At 31.3% G+C, this 19878-nt stretch overlaps 1 protein-coding gene and 2 long non-coding RNA genes across 3 annotated transcripts; all 3 read left to right on the top strand.

Moving 5' to 3' along the window:
• Positions 1–5318: 5318 nt before the first annotated feature.
• Positions 5319–6641, top strand: LOC145100133 (uncharacterized). Its single transcript, XR_013704844.1, has 2 exons — positions 5319–6102; positions 6410–6641. It is a non-coding gene; the product is annotated as an uncharacterized LOC145100133 (long non-coding RNA).
• A 1968-nt stretch (positions 6642–8609) lies between these two features.
• LOC145100132 (uncharacterized) lies at positions 8610–9259 on the top strand. Its single transcript, XR_013704843.1, has 3 exons — positions 8610–8892; positions 8958–9033; positions 9130–9259. It is a non-coding gene; the product is annotated as an uncharacterized LOC145100132 (long non-coding RNA).
• A 9840-nt stretch (positions 9260–19099) lies between these two features.
• Positions 19100–19597, top strand: LOC145098390 (uncharacterized). The gene has a single exon (XM_079036021.1). The coding sequence runs from the start codon at positions 19100–19102 to the stop codon at positions 19595–19597; it is 498 nt and encodes a 165-aa protein (XP_078892147.1).
• Positions 19598–19878: the final 281 nt, after the last annotated feature.

Raw genomic sequence — 19878 nt, 5'->3', positions numbered from 1 at the left:
CACCTTGGGGAGCTCCGGTGTTATTCGTGAAGAAGAAAGATGGAAGTATGAGAATGTGCATCGATTATAGAGAGATGAACAAGGAAACAATAAAAAATAGATATCTGTTGCCGAGGATTGATGACCTGTTCGATCAACTTCAAGGTTCGAGCTATTTCTCGAAGATCAATCTTAGGTCAGGATATCATCAACTGAAAGTAAGAGAGCAGGATATAGAGAAGACTGCATTCAAAACACGATATAGACACTGCGATTTTTTGGTTATGTCGTTTGGACTAACTAATGCTCCAACAACATTCATGGATTTAATGAACAGGGTTTGTAATCCGTTCCTTGATGAATTTGTGATAGTGTTCATAGATGACATTCTGATTTTACTCGAAAAGCCAAAAGGAGCATGGTAGACACTTGCGAGAAGTGTTAGAAGTCTTGAAGAAGGAGAAGATGTACGCAAAGTTCTCCAAATGTGATTTTTGGATTCGAGAAGTCCAATTCTAGGGTCACGTGGTCAACCAAGAAGGGATAATGGTTGATCCAGCAAAGATTGAGGTTGTAATGAAGTGGGAACTACCGAAAAGTCCCACGGAGATCTGAAGCTTTTTAGGATTAGCCGGATATTACCGAAGATTTATCCAAGGCTTTTCTTCGATCGCTAGTCCATTAACAACTTTGACCCGCAAAGGAGCTACTTATGCTTGGAGTGATAAGCATAAAGAAGCATTCGAGAAGCTATAGAAGAAGCTATGCGAGGCACCGATACTTTCTCTACCCGATGGAGTTGAAGACTTCGCTGTCTACAACAATGCGTCTGGGGTTGGATTGGGTTGTGTTTTGACCCAAAGAGAAAAGTTGATAGCATATGCGTCTCGACAGCTGAAAGAGCATGAAAAGAACTACCCCACTCATGATTTGGAGCTGGCAGCGGTAGTTTTCGCTCTGAAAATATGGAGGCATTATCTCTTTGGCATGAAGTGCAAACTTTTCACTGATCATAAGAGTCTCCAATATCTCTTTAATCTGAAAGAGTTAAATATGAGGCATAGACGCTGGCTGGAGTTACTCAAGGACTACGACTGTGAGATACTTTACCACCTCGGTAAATCTAATGTTGTTGCTGATGCTCTTAGTCGGAAAGTCAATGTTGAGAGAAAAAGGCCAAGAGCGTTGAGAATAGAAGTTGTCTCGACAATTGTGGAGAGTATAAAGAAAGCTCAAGAAGAAGCTTTAAAGAAGAATGACCGAAAGGAGCAACGTTTGGGTAAAAGGTTAGTGTTTGGTATAAACAGTCACGGACTGAAGGTGTTCCAAGATCGGATTTGGGTACCTATGTCCAAAGGAATTAGAGATCTTCTGATGGAAGAAGCTCACAAAACCATGTACTCAATTCATCCTGGCAGCACTAAAATGTATAAGGACCTGAAACCCTACTGCTGGTGGCCAACGATGAAGCTTGATGTTGCAAAGTATGTGGTCGAGTGTGTGACTTGTGCGAGAGTCAAGACACAACATCAGAAACCATATGGGAGTTTAGAACCTTTTCCTGTACCCATGGGTAAATGGGAAGACATCGCAATGGATTTTGTCACTAAACTGCCCAGAACAAAGAACGATAACGACATGATTTGAGTGGTCGTTAATCGCTTCACTAAGAGTGCGCATTTCATAGCAGCCAATGAGAAGTGGTCTATGGATAAGCTTGTGAATTCTTACGTGAAGGAAATTGTGAGGCTTCATGGTGTTCCGTTAATGATTGTATCGGATCGTGATAGCCGTTTCACCTCAAGGTTTTGGAAAAGTCTACAAGAGGAAATGGGTACCAAGTTGTGTTTAAGTACAACTTATCATTTGCAGACTGATGGTCAGAGTGAAAGAACGACACAAACACTTATGCTAAGAGCATGTACCCTAGAATTCCTAGGTAATTGTGATGAGCATTTACCTTTGGTAGAATTTTTCCTACAATAATAGTTTCCACTCGAGCATAAAGATGGCACCTTATCAATCTTTGTACGGACAAAAGTGTTGTACGCCGTCTTGTTGGATTGAGGCTGGGGAAAAGCAGTTTATGGGGCCTGAGATGGTCCATCAAACCGCTAAAAAGTTGAAAATAATTAGAGAAAGAATGTTAGCAGCTCAAGATCGTCAAAAGAGCTATGCCGACAAGAAGCGAAGGCCGATGACTTTTGAAGTTGGAGATTCGGTTTTGCTTAAAGTCTCGCCGTGGAAGGGACTTATAAGATTTGGTAAAAGGGGAAAGTTGAGTCTAAGGTTTATTAGACCGTTTAAAGTTCTTCAGAGGATTGGGAACCAAGCTTACAAGGTCGAATTACCAGAAGAACTAAATGGTATTCATAACACTTTCCATGTGTGTTATTTGAGGAAGTTCACGGGGGAAGTTCCCGACATAATTCCAATTTCTGAACTAAGATTGGATGAGAACAAGAGGTTGATTGAAGAACCAGAGGCAATTATTGACCGAAAGACTAAGAAGCTTCGATGCAAGATGGTCGAATTAGTGCTTGTCCGTTGGAAACATTCGAATGGGCCAAATATCACTTGGGAAACGGAGAGTGTCATGTTGAGTCGCTATCCACATTTGTTTGTTGATGTGTGATTCCGGGGACAGAATCATCCTAAGGGGGAGAGAATTGTAATGCCCGCGTTTCCAGGCTAGGCATTATTGTTGATGTAATACTCTAGGTTAACCCTTGTAACTCTTTTTGAAGTATTAATGATGAAATATTTGAGTATTATGTGAATTATGTGTTTATTTCCTTAATTATTATAATTTAATGAATTAAGAATAAAATGAGCGTCAAAATTAAAATGTGAGATAAGTCCGGTATCTGTGCATGAAGATGTAGTGGTTGAAACAAGGATTCCGTAGATATAAAGAATGCCGAAATCCGAGTTATAACGAAGAAATTATGACCTGTCGAAGTTTCGCGACAGAACCGGCAATGCTGAATGACGTAAAAAGTGAAATTTACGTTAGAGAGATATTTAGTCTTAGTGATATAAACGAAAGTCGTAGAGTTCGTTAAACCGAGAGCGTGCATAAAAAGAACGCCCAAATTTGACTTCGTATGAGGAAGTTATGATTTTCCGAAGCTTCGACTTAGCAGTATGCAGCCCGAATACTCGATTTGAGATCGAGCGGTTTTTAGCCAAAGCAATCTAAACGAGAATCGAATATCTTGTTAATAGTATTAAAACGATAAAAAGACAGGCGAAAACGGACGTCAGATGAAGAAGTTATGAATTTATAACGGAGTTGTCGTGTCCCGGCCTACTAAAAATAAATAATAAAATAAATTCGAAATTAGCCGACGGAGTCTAAACGAAAGTTTTAGAGCGTAGTCTCACCTACGCGGGGATATAAAGAACGTCAAAAACGGAGTTCGGACGAGGAAGATATGAATTTTTGAAGTTTTTTAAATAATTTCGATATTAAATTTAATTATAAAATATCTAATATTATCCAAGGGGGGGGGGGGGGGGGGAATCAGCGGTCTTATCCAGGTTACACCCAGCGTACCTAGATTTACGCCCATCGTAAATTGAGGATCCAGACCCTATAAAAGGAAGTCGAGTGCAGCCGATTCTTTTGCTCAATTTCTTTTCTCTCTATCCCGTTTTACCTCGTTTTTCGTGCAAGAATTATCCCGAAGCCCCAAAGATCCCGAGAAGTAAGATTCCCAAGCCGAAGCTCTGCCCCGCGAGGAGTCCGGTTTTTGTGAAGATCTTCCAGATCTCCCGAAGAATACTACTTCTACAAGTCGTAGTGCTGTCCGATCATCTTCTGATCAAGTGAGTGTGTAGTTACTTTCTTCTGATACATAAATACGAAGTATTTACTATAAAATACGTGTTATGTGTTTATATATTGATGTCGATTTGAAGGGGGTACATAATCTCTTTCAAATGCACGATTTTATACAAGTATCGATTTAACGTACTAAGTAGATGTGTTATGTGAGTGTATCAATGTTATCTTCTAATCTCATAGATATGATTTATCCTCTATGAAATACGTGTTATGTTTATGTGTCTCATCTTTTATCTGGAATGTGTTTTGAATGAACATACTATACAGGTTTTAAACTATGTATAAGAATGTATATTTTATCTACTAAAATGTTGGGTAGAACATGGGTAGATAGTTGTCTTGTGATAAAAAGATGAGAGGCCTCAATGTTTTGATTCGGTCATCTAGCGAAGTTTAGATGATGACCACAGACTTTTCTAGACAATCCTGTGTAACGCTAGCAGGTTCGCCACCTGTAGGTGTTAATGAACTTGGGTGTTCAGTCGATGTACTCCATCCCCCTCATGGTTGCCTTATTTGACATATATTGCTGGGAAACCCTCGTATGCATGTGTTGTCGCCCCGATGAAAAATTCTAAGACTAGGCCCCTTGTGTTAGTTGTTTTAGGGACGTAAAGTGAGAATAACAGGAATAAGTAATTGGGTTATTGTTGGTTTGTGGAATTAAATATAATTATTTATTATGTGTTGAAAACCCTATATGCTCACCAGGCTCCCAAGCCTGACCTACTCAGTTTCTTTGTATTACAGGTAGTGGTGCCAGAGAATAAGTTGGATGATTTGTCAGGATATTTTGGATTATAGACCTATTGTTGTAAATAACTGTTGTAAGGTCTGTATTGAAATGTTTATGCTTTTGGTCTGTTTATCGGGACATGACATCCCAAGTATTGTAATATAATGAAAAATACATTTCTTTAAGAAATGCTTTGGTAAATCTTATTTTTATCATATTTCGTTTTGGGAACAAATTCTATAACTGTTTTAATCAAAGGATTACTCTAAAATTATTTTAAAAGCATAAATTAAACCGGTCTTTTTTGGCCATGATTTTGGGGATGTCACATGTTAGACGTTTTAACATTTAAGTTTACTTAGATTTAATTACTTCATTTCCAATTATATATTAAATAGATAAAAGTTAATGGTAGAAGAAGTCTCACAAAGGTGAAATTATAATGCATGTGGAAATTTACTAGTACATTGTTATTATATGAATGCTTAGAACTTAAATATAGCGTGGGGAATTAGGGTATTATTGGTAATTAACAACTAATTAATAAATAATGTATTGACTTAAGTAATTGGTTCATTTCACAATGATAATTGTAACGAGTAAAGAGGAAAGTCATATAGAAGAGTATAAATACCCAAGTCCTTGAGGATTTGGGGTTTTAGAAGTTGTTGAGACTTTTCACATTATATATATATATATATATATATATATATATATATACACACAAAGTTACAACTAAATGATGAACATGACGTCTTTCCTATTGGACCACCACTAATTTTGTTTTTTTCTCTGTGTGTGTGACTTCTGCCTGGTTCCAACTTCTAGCACATTGTTTTGTTGATCATTGTAGCTTCTCGCACGTCGCCCCTTTTCTTTCATAAGGTTAATACCTACATGTCCGCCTCTTAAACCAGGTCACCGCCTCTTAAGGATACGTGTATGCTCCTCCTAATTTCGATTCTTTCAACATATTCCACCGCCTTCATCAGTCGTTCTCTTATCTTTCTTGCAACTACATGAGAACATCTTTAATGGTGCCGACTTCAACTCTTCTTCTTCGATTTTAGCCACAGCTACAACCATCTTTAACCCTTTTGTAGGTTTTTTTTCTAGTATTTAGACTTCAATTCTTTGCCTCCACCTCCTTCGCTTAGCTATCGTCAGCGATGGGTTGTTTCTCTGGTGGTTGGGCTTCCCCTAACCCACAAAATCGTAGGGCAACAATGGTTCATTCATCTTTGTGTTTGAAGGAAGCATCGACTGCCATAAAATCATTGGTGAACCCTGAATCCCCCATCAAGGCGTCAATATTTGCCTCTGAGTTGCCATATAGCATACATCGTCTAACATCATTGTTCAGTGTAAGTCGAGAAGAAGATGAAGAAGCTCAGGAAGATACAGAAGAACGTTAATTTTTGGAATGGAAGAGAAAAGGCGGCCACATAGATGAGTGGCCACAGGGGCTGTTTTGGTGGTTTTGCTATTCATCACATGAAAGTCCCATTAGAACTTTTGATGGTGATACCAAACTCGGGTACTCTTCATAAGCTTCCTATCTTTTTAATTTATATATAACGAAATGGCTCTTTCTTATTTTCCGATTTTCAAATTCGGATTGACCTTGGATTTAAATTTGGTTCTTTTGGAAGATGTAAGAATTAACTTTGGGATGGAAATATTTTTGTCATCAAGACATTGTACATGAGCAATCTACCCAATTATAGCACCGTGCTATAGTCAAGTAGCTTTCTTAAAGTAAAAATGCACAATAGGAAGAAATAGAAGTAGGGTGTGCATTGTTATTCCATGCATTTAACCTAAATTTTTAATTGATGTCGTAGCAATCAGGTGCTTATAACTACCCATTGCATTAACAAAGCAGGGTTGAGGCGAAAGCAAATCACATATACAAATTAGAGACGAAAATGGAAGCAAAATTGGGTGATTATGTAACAAAATGAGAACATGTGTTTGGGTGTGCATCTTGAAAGAAATTATCAGATGTTTAAGACTTTAAGTTGTAATTATCAGTTAAATACCTTATGCTCTAAAGCTCATCATTCGCTTTCTCTATGACTCACATTATGATTTAGATAGTGAGTAATGGTCGACTCTGGTAAATCATGGTTAACAATTTTATGGTTTATGAAAGTAATTATGGTAGTGACTGATTCTCTATTGAATAAATTGGTTACAGAAAGCAGAGAACGATGTCACCAATTCATAAAGCTATATAAATGTTCCCTTCCTAATAGTGAATTACAGAATTTGTGCCTCTGTTTCCAGATATTACAGAAATGGTTCCTATGCTTCACAAAAATACATAAATAGTCCCTACTTTATTGAAAAGTTATAGACTTTTTCCTTATTTTTCATAAATTTACAAAAATACCTTTAGAGTGCATCTACTTTAATATTTCTCTTCTGTCTTTTCGTCATTCAATAACTAATTACTTTTTCGATAAAGCTTCCTCAAGTTGATGTTACAAATTCTTTTAGGGCTAAATACAAGAAGTAATATCCTACTTTCAATCTTTTTATTACACAATTGTACTTCAATTATTTTTCTTATCAAGACACTATACATTGAAAAGCGTATGAGTATATGTAAAACATTGTAAAGTTTATTGCTATTTTATGTTTTTAAATAAGACTATGCAATACCCTCGCAACTCCAACACCCGCAACGCGAGATTCTTCCCTAGTTTTATAGAAACGATGAGGGATTCTAGATCGGATCTTTATTAAAGTTCAAAGTAATCCTATTTTTTATTTTCATTCACTTCAATAAGACCAACAAGGTAAGCTAATTTTCTTTATTTCAATACCGTTATTAGTTTCTTTTAAGAAAACATGTATGAATAAACCAAGTTTATAAGCGTTTAATAATTTGGGATGTTATATGATGTGGACACATTAGTTTCATGTCTTATGATGATCATAAATCAATTAGAACTCATATTTGGAAGTAAAAAATCTCATTAGACAAATTTTGGATCAAAACCCCTTGGAAATTTGATGATATCAAAAACCACTATGTATGTAGAGATGACAAAAAAACCCGTACCCGATGGGTACCCGAAACCCAAACCCGAATTAACCGGGTAAATCCCCGGATTTATCGGGGATGGGGACGGGTACGGGTATTACCCGAATGCGAAAAACGGGGATGGGGACGGGGATGGTTCTACCTATCGGGTACCCATACCCTTACCCGAAACCGTACCCGATGGGTACCCGATATATATATATATATATATATATATATATATATATATATATATATATATATATATATATATATATATAATTCATTTATGTAATATTTTTAATCCATTCAAAACATCATATACATAACTCAAATTGTGAAAGTGAGAATTCGTTTACGTCATGTTATGTATGGATTCAATCAACCTTCTGTCAAGTGTAAATTCAATTACGTTATATTTTTAATCAATTCAAAATTCTCGCCGATTAACCTCATTGTGAAACTAAGTCAAACAATCAATACTCAATAGGGTTTTTTTATTCCTTAATCAACTCATCGTCTCTTCAAGTCTTCGTCGAGTCCCGCTCCCGCTCCTATTGTGACGTTGTTTGCCCTCGCTCCTGCCTTGCTTCATCTGTGAGACTACGAATTTACATTTCGACTTCCAAGTTCTAACCGGCGTCCGGCAACCATCTTCATTCTCCATCGACGCTGTGCTATACCACTACTCCAGCGTAACCATCAAATGACGGATAATCGGCGGTCAATTGAGTACATTGACGTTCAATCAGGTTTTTCCGTTCGATTTTTAACTTGCTTGATTTTTAACTTTTGAGTCCGGTTGATGATTTTGCATCCTCCCCATGTTCAGTCGATTGTTTATGAATGTATATGTATCAGTGGAGATTAATTGTTGTCTATTGTGAATATCTATTATGTATTTGTGTATGATTGAAACAGTGAATATCTATTGTGATGAATGTTTATATGCTGAACTCTCGTGTGATTAATTTGTTTTGGGCAGAAAAATGGAAAAGATTGACTCAGGGAGTGAACCTTCAACACCAATTGGTTCTACAAATTTAGAAGAAGGGATTGAGCCTGAATCTCAAGGCTTTGATATTTTGATGTTGTGGAAGTTAAGGGCAACAAAATATCCTATATTGAAAGCAATAGCTAGAGATATATTGGCTATTCCCGTCTCAACCGTTGCCTCCGAATCCGCATTTAGTACTAGTGGAAGATTGATAAGCCCACATCGAAGTTGACTTAAACCAAACACAATCGAAGCTCTAATGTGCACACAAAGTTGGTTGTGGGAAATTGTTAACAAAGGTAATCATCTATTTTATTATTATTTATATTTGTTTTTAAATTGCTAACTTTTTTGTTCTATTTAGATGAAGGTGTGCAATTTACCTCGGATAATCATGCAACTATTTTTGATGATTACGACACAGACAGTGAAACTTGATGGTAATAATGAAACCATTTTTTCATGATTATAATCGATTAAATTAAAGTTTTTTGTTTCATGCATTTATTTATACTTTGTCTTTCTTTTGTTGGTAGGTGAATATATGATAAATGATGGTTCGATGCGAAAGTTGGAATTGAAATTTGGTGAACTTGATTGTTATTGTTTGGATGATAGGCGATGTTTGACTACTTTTTGGATGACTTTTTATGTTTATGTTTTTTTTTGTTGCAAAAAAGTAGTCTAATTTGTAAACTTGAAAGTTATTGTTCGTGTTTGAATACGTTCGATGATTGAAGTGCTTTATATTATTTCTGTAAGTTTTTTTTTGTTTGTTAATATATCTATGACTTATTTTTTCATAAACTTTCAAAACCTTTTAATGGGGAAAATTCCCCGATTACCCGCTCGGGATCCCCGTTCCCCATTGGGGATGGGGATGGGGATGGATTTTTAATCCCCGATGGGGATGGGGTCGGGTATGGGTATGGGGATGGGGATTCGGGTATGGGGATGGGGAACATGAAACCCGATATACCCGTACCAATTGCCATCCCTACATGTATGCGTGCATTGTATAATCTCTCTTTATAGATCGCACACGGGGCCTTGATGATTAAAGCATTTGAGGTGGTCTTCGGTACGATCTTGGTATGCTAAATTTTGGCGCAAATATATATATATATATATATATATATATATATATATATATATATATATATATATATATATATAGGTTTATGTATTTAAAGTAATTATTGTTTTATTGTATGAATAAATATAGGTCAATCATTTTAAATGGGTAAATATGTAATCATACATTTAATTAATTATGGTAAATATATAAATCAATTAATATCCCTTTAATTTAGGAATATCAGTTTTAAAGCCAAATTTCTAGTATATATCCTCACGTTCGCCTCTTCCCTCTTCTCTTCTATTCATCGTCGCCCCCAACTTTTTTCTTTCTCATCTCCCTCTCGTACACACTCCACTTCCGACCGACCAAGCACACACATGATGACATATTCTGGAACATGCATCCAAACACGAGCAGAAACACTCGTACTCATGTGAAACACAACGCGACAGCCAATATCTTTCTTCTTCCAATCGCTCGCTGCCATAGTTACAATCGGCGGCCTTCGTCTTCGATGCTCGTTGAAGCGGCGACGGTGGTTGGGCACCGGTAGTTTACAGCAGCCATATAAGCATGGCGGTGACTGAGCGGTTCACGACAGTTAGCTACCATGAAAGGGATGGTGGCGTGACAACCCTAGACTTCTTGCATCCGACTGGCTCGCTCTCTTTCAAACGTAGGAGGGGGGTGGCTCCGACGATTTCCGGCTCCAATGGCGGATAGGAGGTGGCGGGTGAAGGATGGGGTATAAATGATGCCTCTTAGCACCATTATTCTTTTAGAATGTAGTAGTGTCTTTGTTAGATTTTGATGTTTTTTTTTCCAGATTTGAAAGTTTTTTTAGTTTTATTATTTAACAATAAATGTAATTCTTAGCAATTGTTACATGTATTCTATAAGAATTAATGTAATTTTTGTTTTAATTCTTCAATTGATAGTTCGATAATTTTGTTATTCTACAAGAAAATTTTAAAGTCATGATAAAAAAATGTGTTCAAGAATATTTTTATTATTTTATGGTTCAATTTTTTTTATTTTTTTTTATTTTTGAACATACTCAAACATATTCTGTCAGAATGTCCGAATTAAAAATTTTATAATTCGTAAAATCAGATTTTTAAAATTAATAGAATATATGATCCCTTAAAATATGAAAATTTCCTTTATTAAATCTATGTTAATTGACTAAAATACCCTTCTAGTTATATTAGATGGTATTTTTCAATTATATTTAATTCAATAATATCTATTAATCACTTTCTTAAAATAAGTAAAATGATTGGCCCACATTTATGCATACAATAACACAATAATTACTTTGAATATATATATATATATATATATATATATATATATATATATATATATATATATATATATATATAGTAGACCTGGCAATTCGTGTGTTCGTGTCATGAAAACGTGTCAGCTATGAATTTGACACGATACGATTACACAATGAGAAATAAGATTTATCTCAATTTTTAAGATGTATTCGTATCGTGTATTTGTGTCGTGTCGTGTCGTGTCTCTCACAGAATGAACTATAATATTATTTTCAACATAAAATATAATATCATGGAAAATACATGGGATATGTATACCGTTTCTTGTACATATGTACATGACTCCTAGGCAGACTGTAGAAATATTGGATTAACATGAACATTTTGGTTAGTATGGATTATGGAATGGGTTGGAGGGGACTTAGGTATATACGTATGTGGGATGGCTTTCGTGTACGCCTCTTTTAGCAAGATCATACAATATTGACATGGAGGCGAATAATTTTAATGTATATTATATAGTCGCACGTGGTATTGTATGACCCATACATACCATGGAATTTGACTAGTTCATTTCTAGAACTTGTCATGTATGAGCCTTTCATCATTTTAAATAAATGTAGGAGTTCACGGAAACTAGGAATGGCAATGGGGCGGGTTCGGGGCGGGGCATGGATTCCCAAACCCACCCCGATAACTTTCGGGTATCTTATCGGGGCGCCCCATTGGGTTTCGGGTTTCCCCATCGGGTTTCGGGTATCTTATCGGGTTTACAACAATTGATAACGAAATCTTTATTCTCTTTTAGGGTACCCCAATGTCTTATAAAATATACATGTTCTAGCAACTCTTTTAAATTAAAAACATGATGCATCACTTTAATAAAATAAACTGGACGTTATATTAAAAATTATTTGATTTAAGTTTTGTTTAATACGTCAAAACACATAAAAATGATCATTAACACCAGATTGTTAATAACTAAAAAATTTGTCCACAATAAGTATTTTATATTTGAACGCATACAATTAACAGCAAAATTTTTTGAGCATTATATATATATATATATATATATATATATATATATATATATATATATATATATATATATATATATATATATATAATCGGGGCGGGGCGGGTCGGGGCGAGGATAACCCACTCCCTGCCCCGAACCCGATAAAAAACCCGATAACGACCCGTTACCCGACCCGAAATCATCGGGTTTCGGGTTTCCCCATCGGGTTCGGGCTTTTTTGCCATCCCTAACGGAAACAACCAAAAGTGTGTAGGGAAATAACAAAAAATTCTTAAAGGAGCCTTAACTCGAGAGAATTAAGATACAAATTTAAGAAGCCCTTAACTATAAGTGAACTATCTTTATCTTCTAACTTTATGTAATTCTTAATGATAATTAATACCATAAGAAAATGGAATGACAATTGTATAGTTGAATGTTTATATAAAATTAGCATTATAAATTTGATATAGATATATGTATAAAATGCTTGAGTATCTTATAGAAATTTGAATGGAAATCCCTATGAGTAGTCTATATAGCCATGTAGTTATTGGGAGTGAGTGGAAATCTAAAGTAGACCGTGTTACACATTAGAAACAATGGGATTGAGAATAATCGTGTTAGTGTGTGTGTGTATATATATATATATATATATATATATATATATATATATATATATATATATATATATATATATATATATATATATATATATATATATATATATATATATATATCGTGTTAGTGTGTGTGTATATATATATATATATATATATATATATATATATATATATATATATATATATATATATATAGGGTTATGATTAAATATGAATTCTAAATATTGTGTGAATGTATGACCAAATTATGATCATTGGATTAAAAAAAATTGACTATGATTTTAGGATGCATTGTATTAATGTAGGATAGCAATTACTATATAATTACAATCAATTAATTCTAAGGTTATTAAAGAGTAATTATGACATTTTATTAAATGAGATAAAAGAGAAGTAAATATATTTTAGGAAACTAAGTTAAATATATTAACAAAATCCATATTATTATTTTTAAAACCAAATCACAGAAAATCACGTATTGAAAAATGTGCAATATTTTTTTTACACAATAATTACAAAAAAAAAAATAGATTTCATTCTTTAAAAATTACTTAGTTTGATAACATATTTCTTTCGATAATAATTAGATGATTTCACTATTAGTTTTAAAAACTATTAACAAAATGTTTTTATACAATGTTTAGAAAGTATAAAATTAAAGAATTGGACGGTTTGATTATTTAAAAATCAAGAATTTACTTGAAACTTATTTCATTCTTTAAGAATGCATTGACTAATAAATATTTGTTAACTCCTGTCATAAAACTAGTGAGATATGTGAAAAAAAAAATCATTCTTTAGAACGATCCATTAATATTTTATAACATATTTTTTTAAAGTATATGTAATATTCTTTTTATATAAATTCACCAAAACTATAGACCAACTCAAAATTTTTGAAGAATAGGAAAATATTATTTTTACAAATAAAAATATGTTATAGTATGTAACATAATCTTGAAGAATATGCAATAAACTAATATATTCTTTATATGAATTCTAAAAGAATGAGCATTTGATTCGGCATTATATCTGAGTTTTAGTCACCAACTTTCTTGATACATATATTAAAGAATTCAATTTAAACTATTTACCAAAATTATAGGAGTGAAGTTAAATGAAATGAGTTACAATAATTATAAGATTGTAACTGAAAATGCATTTATTGATTTATATGTTAATTAGTATCATACTTTTTTTAAATGATTGGTCAAAAATTGGTTATACAATCACACAATATATAGTGTTTATATATGAACCTAACTCTCTCTCTCTCTCTCTCTATATATATATATATATATATATATATATATATATATAGAGAGAGAGAGAGAGAGAGAGAGTTAGGTTCATATATAAACACTATATATTGTGTGCCTTCAACAACCAATCAGAATTAAGAAAAAATAAATTCAATAATAAATCATAAAAGGGTATAATAGTAATCTTAATTATGATAAATATGGTAAATAATTAAAATCATTAATACCCTTTAAATATGAAAATTCTGTTAATAAACACTACAAAATCACAAAACAGATCCCTTTATTCAACATCTTCCTCTTCTAACCCTAGCCCAAAGTCGACTCTCCCTGTTTCTCTTAAAATCATCGTGCACCACCACCATCATTTTGTTCTCTGTTTACAGGCCCCGAAAACCTTTCTCCTCTTCTTATTTCGACACCACTAGAACAGCAGCACCACCCCACACCACAATCGAACCACTAGATTTATGAATCGGAGAACCACTAGCTGCGAAATTTCTAGGGTTTGTCCACTTGTTGCTGCCGAGAAGATGATAACTTTTGTGAGTTTTTTTATTGTTTAGAATTTCATAAACTTCATTTGTATCTATATGCAATTCGTTTGATGAAATTAATCCAACTTCATCTATTTCTTACTTTTGTGAGTTTTTTCATTGTTTAAAATTTCACCAACTTCATCTGTATATATTTCACAACTCGTTGGATGAAATTGGATTAAATAGTTTGTCTAATAATCATTGAGTTATATTTGGATTAATTGTTGTGTTTGTTCCTTTTTCTTCTATTATGTTACTCTTATGCACATAATTTAGTGTATCACAATCTCGCTCCTGATTGTTTAATTCATATGGACATTATAGATTTTGTTAATGTAAACACCTTCAAATATTTCATTTACAAAGAATTTGGTTTATTCTGATAAAATTTTAGCATTTATATGTTGATAATGCATTCTAATAGAATTTTATTGTTGCATTCTAATAGAATTTTACTGTTGCATTATAATAGAATTTTATTATTGCATTATAATAGATTTTTAGTTGATAAGTGTGCATTCTAATAGAATTTTACTGTTGCATTCTAATAGATATATTCTGTCAGAATGTATTATATGTATTCTGTCATATTCTATATATTCTACTAGAATATATAAAGTGATACTTTATTGCAAGTAACATGTTTTTAACCATTATTAGTTTTTGTTGTATTTATGATAGGAATTGCTGGAAGAATGCGTTGAAGACCTAATAGGAATAACTTGAAGAATAAATAAAGTTTGATCATACCCACAATTTAAGAATGTTGTTATTTTTTAAGAATTTTATTCATTTTTGTTGATATTCTTTTAAAATATATATAATTATATTAAAATGTATAAGACTTTTAGTCTGTAAGAATATGTATGAATTTGTATTTAAGTTTGCATGTATAAAAATATATTAGAATGTTCTTATTTTTCAATCACAGATTCAAAAATTTTGTTATTCTTCAATAATATTATAATAGAATAGAATTCTGAAAGAGCATCATTCTAACAAAAAAAAATATTCTGACAGAATAAAATCGGTTATATTTACAAATTATGTTATAATTAAAATTGAATTAATTAAAAAAATTCAGATATTTAAAATTATGAGAATTAATTATCCCTAAAAATACGAAAATTTCCTTTTATAATTGTAGTTAATTGTCCAAAATACCCTTTTGCTAAAATTTGTGTGATTATATGGTACATGCTATCCCACTGTAATATCATACACTCTCAAATCATGTTCATTGATTAATTTCATCCATTGGTCCAGATCTGTGCATTCTGGCACACAATAGTTAGTAAAAACAAAATAACCTAACCTTATATATATATATATATATCATACATACTTATATAACTAGCATTTTTTCTTGAATCTCATTCATTTGAAACCCCCATTCTTTTTTCCTTTCACCATGTTCATTTGAAACTCCCATGACTTTTCAATTTCTTTATAATAATAATTATAATTTGGTAATTAGGTTAGATAAATATCAAATCTAAAGTGTATTCATATATAAACTAAATTTCAATATTAAAATAATATCTTTAATTCTACTTATAAAATTATGTTTTTTAACTTTTAACATATTATACTTAATTTATTAGTTTTAATATATTGTTGGATGTAAACCATTATCATTTTAAAGGTATAATTTTTGAACAATTTGTATAAAATACTTAATATATTAATTAAAATATAACATTATAGGCTCAACTTAAATATAAATTTTATTTAACTTAAACAACCCAAAGATTATTTTATAAATAGTTAAAAGTGATAAATTGTAGTGTCTTTCTAATAATGATTGTAAGTTGGTTAATAAGGTTAAATAAATATCAAACCTAAAGTGTAATCATAAATAGACTAAATTTCAATTTTAAAATAATATCTTTACTTCTATTTATAAAGTTATGTCTTTAAATTTTAACATATTATACTAAATTTATTAGATTTAAAATGTTGTTGCATGTAAACCATTATCAGTTTAAAGTTATAATTTTTGAACAGTTTGGAAAAAATACTTAAATTGTTAATTTAAATATAACATTATAGTGTCAACTTAAATATAAATTTCAGTTCCACTAAAAAACCAAATAATATTTTGTAAATAGTTAAAAGTGATAAATTATAGTGATAAATGCAAAAACTAAATTGCAATATCAGTTTAACTAAAATATTTCCTAAATATATTTACATAATCGTTAAAAAATTTCAAATAAGTGGATTAAAATAACTTATAATAACAATAGTTAAAAATAACTTTATGTAAATGATTATATTGTTACATTTAAAATCAAAAAATAATGTTTAATATTTTAAATAATTATAATGATAGAAATTAAAACATTAAGCAAATAAATTTTAAAATATTAGTTAAAAATCACAACTATAAATAATATTAAACCATATATAATATTTAGTTTTATTGGTGTGTAACTCACGAGTAGAATTCATTCAAACGACTGGGATTATGACGTTATAATAGATTTATATATTATCATATAATTCAAAGTAATCAATATATTATATCAAATTAATATACGAATTATTATATCAAATTTAACAACAACGTTAGTGTTATATTTTAAAAAATATATATTTGTAAAGACTTCAATTATATATGTGTTTTTGCGCATTACAATGTCAACTAAATATAAATTTCAGTTCCATTTAAAAAAACTAAAGAGTATTTTGTAAATAGTTAAAAGTGGAAATTGTAGTGATAAAAGCAAAAACTAAATTGTAATCTCAATTTAACTATAATATTTCTTAAATATATTTTTATAATCGTTAAAAGTTTCCAAATAAGTAGCTTAAAATAACTGACAATAACAATAGTTAAAAACAACTCTATATAAATGATTATATTGTTAGTTTTAAAATAAAAAAACAATGTTTGATGTTTTAAATAATTATAATGATAGAAATTAAAACATTAAGCAAATAAATTTTAAAAAATTAATTAACAATAAAAATAACTATAAATAACATCAAATCATATATTATATTTAATATTATTCATGTCTAACTCACGGGTAGAAGTCATTCAAACGATTGAGATTACGAAGATATAATAAATGTATATATTATCATATAATTCAAAATAATCAATATATTATATCAATTTAGTATATACAAATTATTATATCAAATTTAACAACAACATTATTGTTATATTTAAAAAATCATATATTTGTAAACACTTTAACTATATATGTGTTTTTACGCAACGCGAGAGCATTCGCCTAGTATACTTATAAAGCTAGCATTTTTCCTTTCACCACATTCATTTGAAACTCCCATACATTTTTTCTTTTCACCACATTCATTTGAAACTCCCATGACTTTTCAATTTCTTTCTAATAATAATTATAATTTGGTTAATTATGTTAAATAAATATCAAGTCTAAAGTATAATCATACATAAAATAAATTCCAATATTAAAATAATATCTTTACTTCTACTTATAAAGTTATGTTTTTAACTTTTAATATATAATATTTAATTTATTAGTTTTAATATATCGTTGGATGTAAACCATTATCATTTTAAAGATACAATTTTAGAACAATTTGTATAAAATACTTAAACTATTAATTTAAATATATATAACATTACAATGTAAGCTTAAAACAAATTTTAGTTTAACTTAAACAACCTAAAGAACATTTTGTAAATAGTTAAAAATGATAAATTGTAGTGTCTTTCTAATAATGATTATAAGTTGGTTAATAATGTTAAAAAAATATCAAACCTAAAGTGTCATTATAAATAAACTAAATTTCAATTTTAAAATAATATTTTTACTTCTACGTATAAAGTTATGTCTTTAACGTTTAACATATTATAATTAATTTATTAGATTGAATATGTTGTAATATATATACCATTATCAGTTTATAACTACAACTTTTGAACAGTTTGGACAAAATACTTAAACTTGTAACTTAAATATAACATTATAATGTCGACTTAAATATAAATTTCAGTTCCACTTAAAAAACAAAAGATGTTACCTTTAAAATCAAAAAATAATATTTGATTTTTCTAAATAATTATAATGATAGAATTTAAAACATTAAGCAAATAAATTTTTAAAAAAATTATTTAACAATAACAACAACTATAAATAACATTAAACCATATATTATATTTAATTTTATGCATGTGTAACTCGCGGGTAGAAGTCATTCAAACGATTGAGATTATGAAGTTATAATAGATGTATATATTATCATATAATTCAAAATAATAAATATATTATATCAATTTAGTATACAAATTATTATATCAAATTTAATAACAATGTTATTGTTATATTTAAAAAAACATATATTTGTAAAGACTTCAACTATATTGGTGTTTCTGCGCAACGCGCGGGCATTCGCCTAATATATATATATATATATATATATATATATATATATATATATATATATTGTATGTATTATGTACCCTATATTGTTCTTGTTAGACAGGCTTGGCTTGTATTCAGCCCGTGTTCACATACCAGGCCCATATTGTATGTTTTGTATATATTGGAATGCATGGCCTAAGGCCGATTCATGGGAATTATGTGCGTCAACATGGTATCAGAGCGCATATGCTAAACCAAGCCTCCGATCCTTACCTGTCGACTGCCCTAGCTAAAAAAAAAATCTCTCTCGCAACATCTTCTCCCCTATTCATCTTCATCATGCCAGACACAGGTTCTTCCACTCCCTCTTCTGGTCCATCAGATAAGATTTATGGAATAACAAACATCAAATCATATATCCCTTTTTTGCTTGATCTTGATCGATTAAACTACGATTCCTGGAAAGAGTTGTTCAAAACACACTGCATTGGGTACTCTGTATATGATCATCTTGATAGCTCATCTTCATCCTCTTCAAAACAGCCAATAGATCAGTCTCCATCATGGAAAGAGGTTGATAACATTGTCAAACAATGGTTATATGGGACTCACACTCAATCGATCCTTCAATCCATTCTTGTACCCGATGCCACTGCTGCTGAAGTTTGGAAAGCTATTGAAGATCTCTTTCATGAGAATAAAGAAAGTAAAGCTATGGAATTGGACGATGAACTGCGCTCTCTAACCATTGGAGACTCCACTATTATGGAATATTGCACCAAGATTAAGTCTATATCCGACCCGCTCGCCAATATTGGCTCTTCGGTGAATGAATGAAATCTTGTCATATGTGCCCTAAACGGACTATCGCCAAAGTTCTCTCACATTGTTACAACGATCTGCCATCAAAAACCCTTTTAGACCTTCTTGGAGATGCGCTCCATGTTTACTCTTGAAGAACGATCGATGAATAAAGAGCATAATCGACTTGTACAATCCCCGCATCTTGATACTCCTTCTGCCCCGACGATCCTCAATACTCAACATCAAAATCGAGAGCCAACCTCCAACTGTGGCTCATCAACCGGCGATAGAGGGGGGTGTCATTAGCGGGGCGA

This window comes from Lactuca serriola, chromosome 4, assembly GCF_051521515.1.
Source record: "Lactuca serriola cultivar US96UC23 chromosome 4, Lser_US96UC23_V15, whole genome shotgun sequence".
Lineage (NCBI taxonomy): Eukaryota > Viridiplantae > Streptophyta > Magnoliopsida > Asterales > Asteraceae > Lactuca > Lactuca serriola.
The sequence above is the reverse complement of the archived record's forward strand: the minus strand, read 5'-3'. Positions and strand labels throughout refer to the sequence as shown.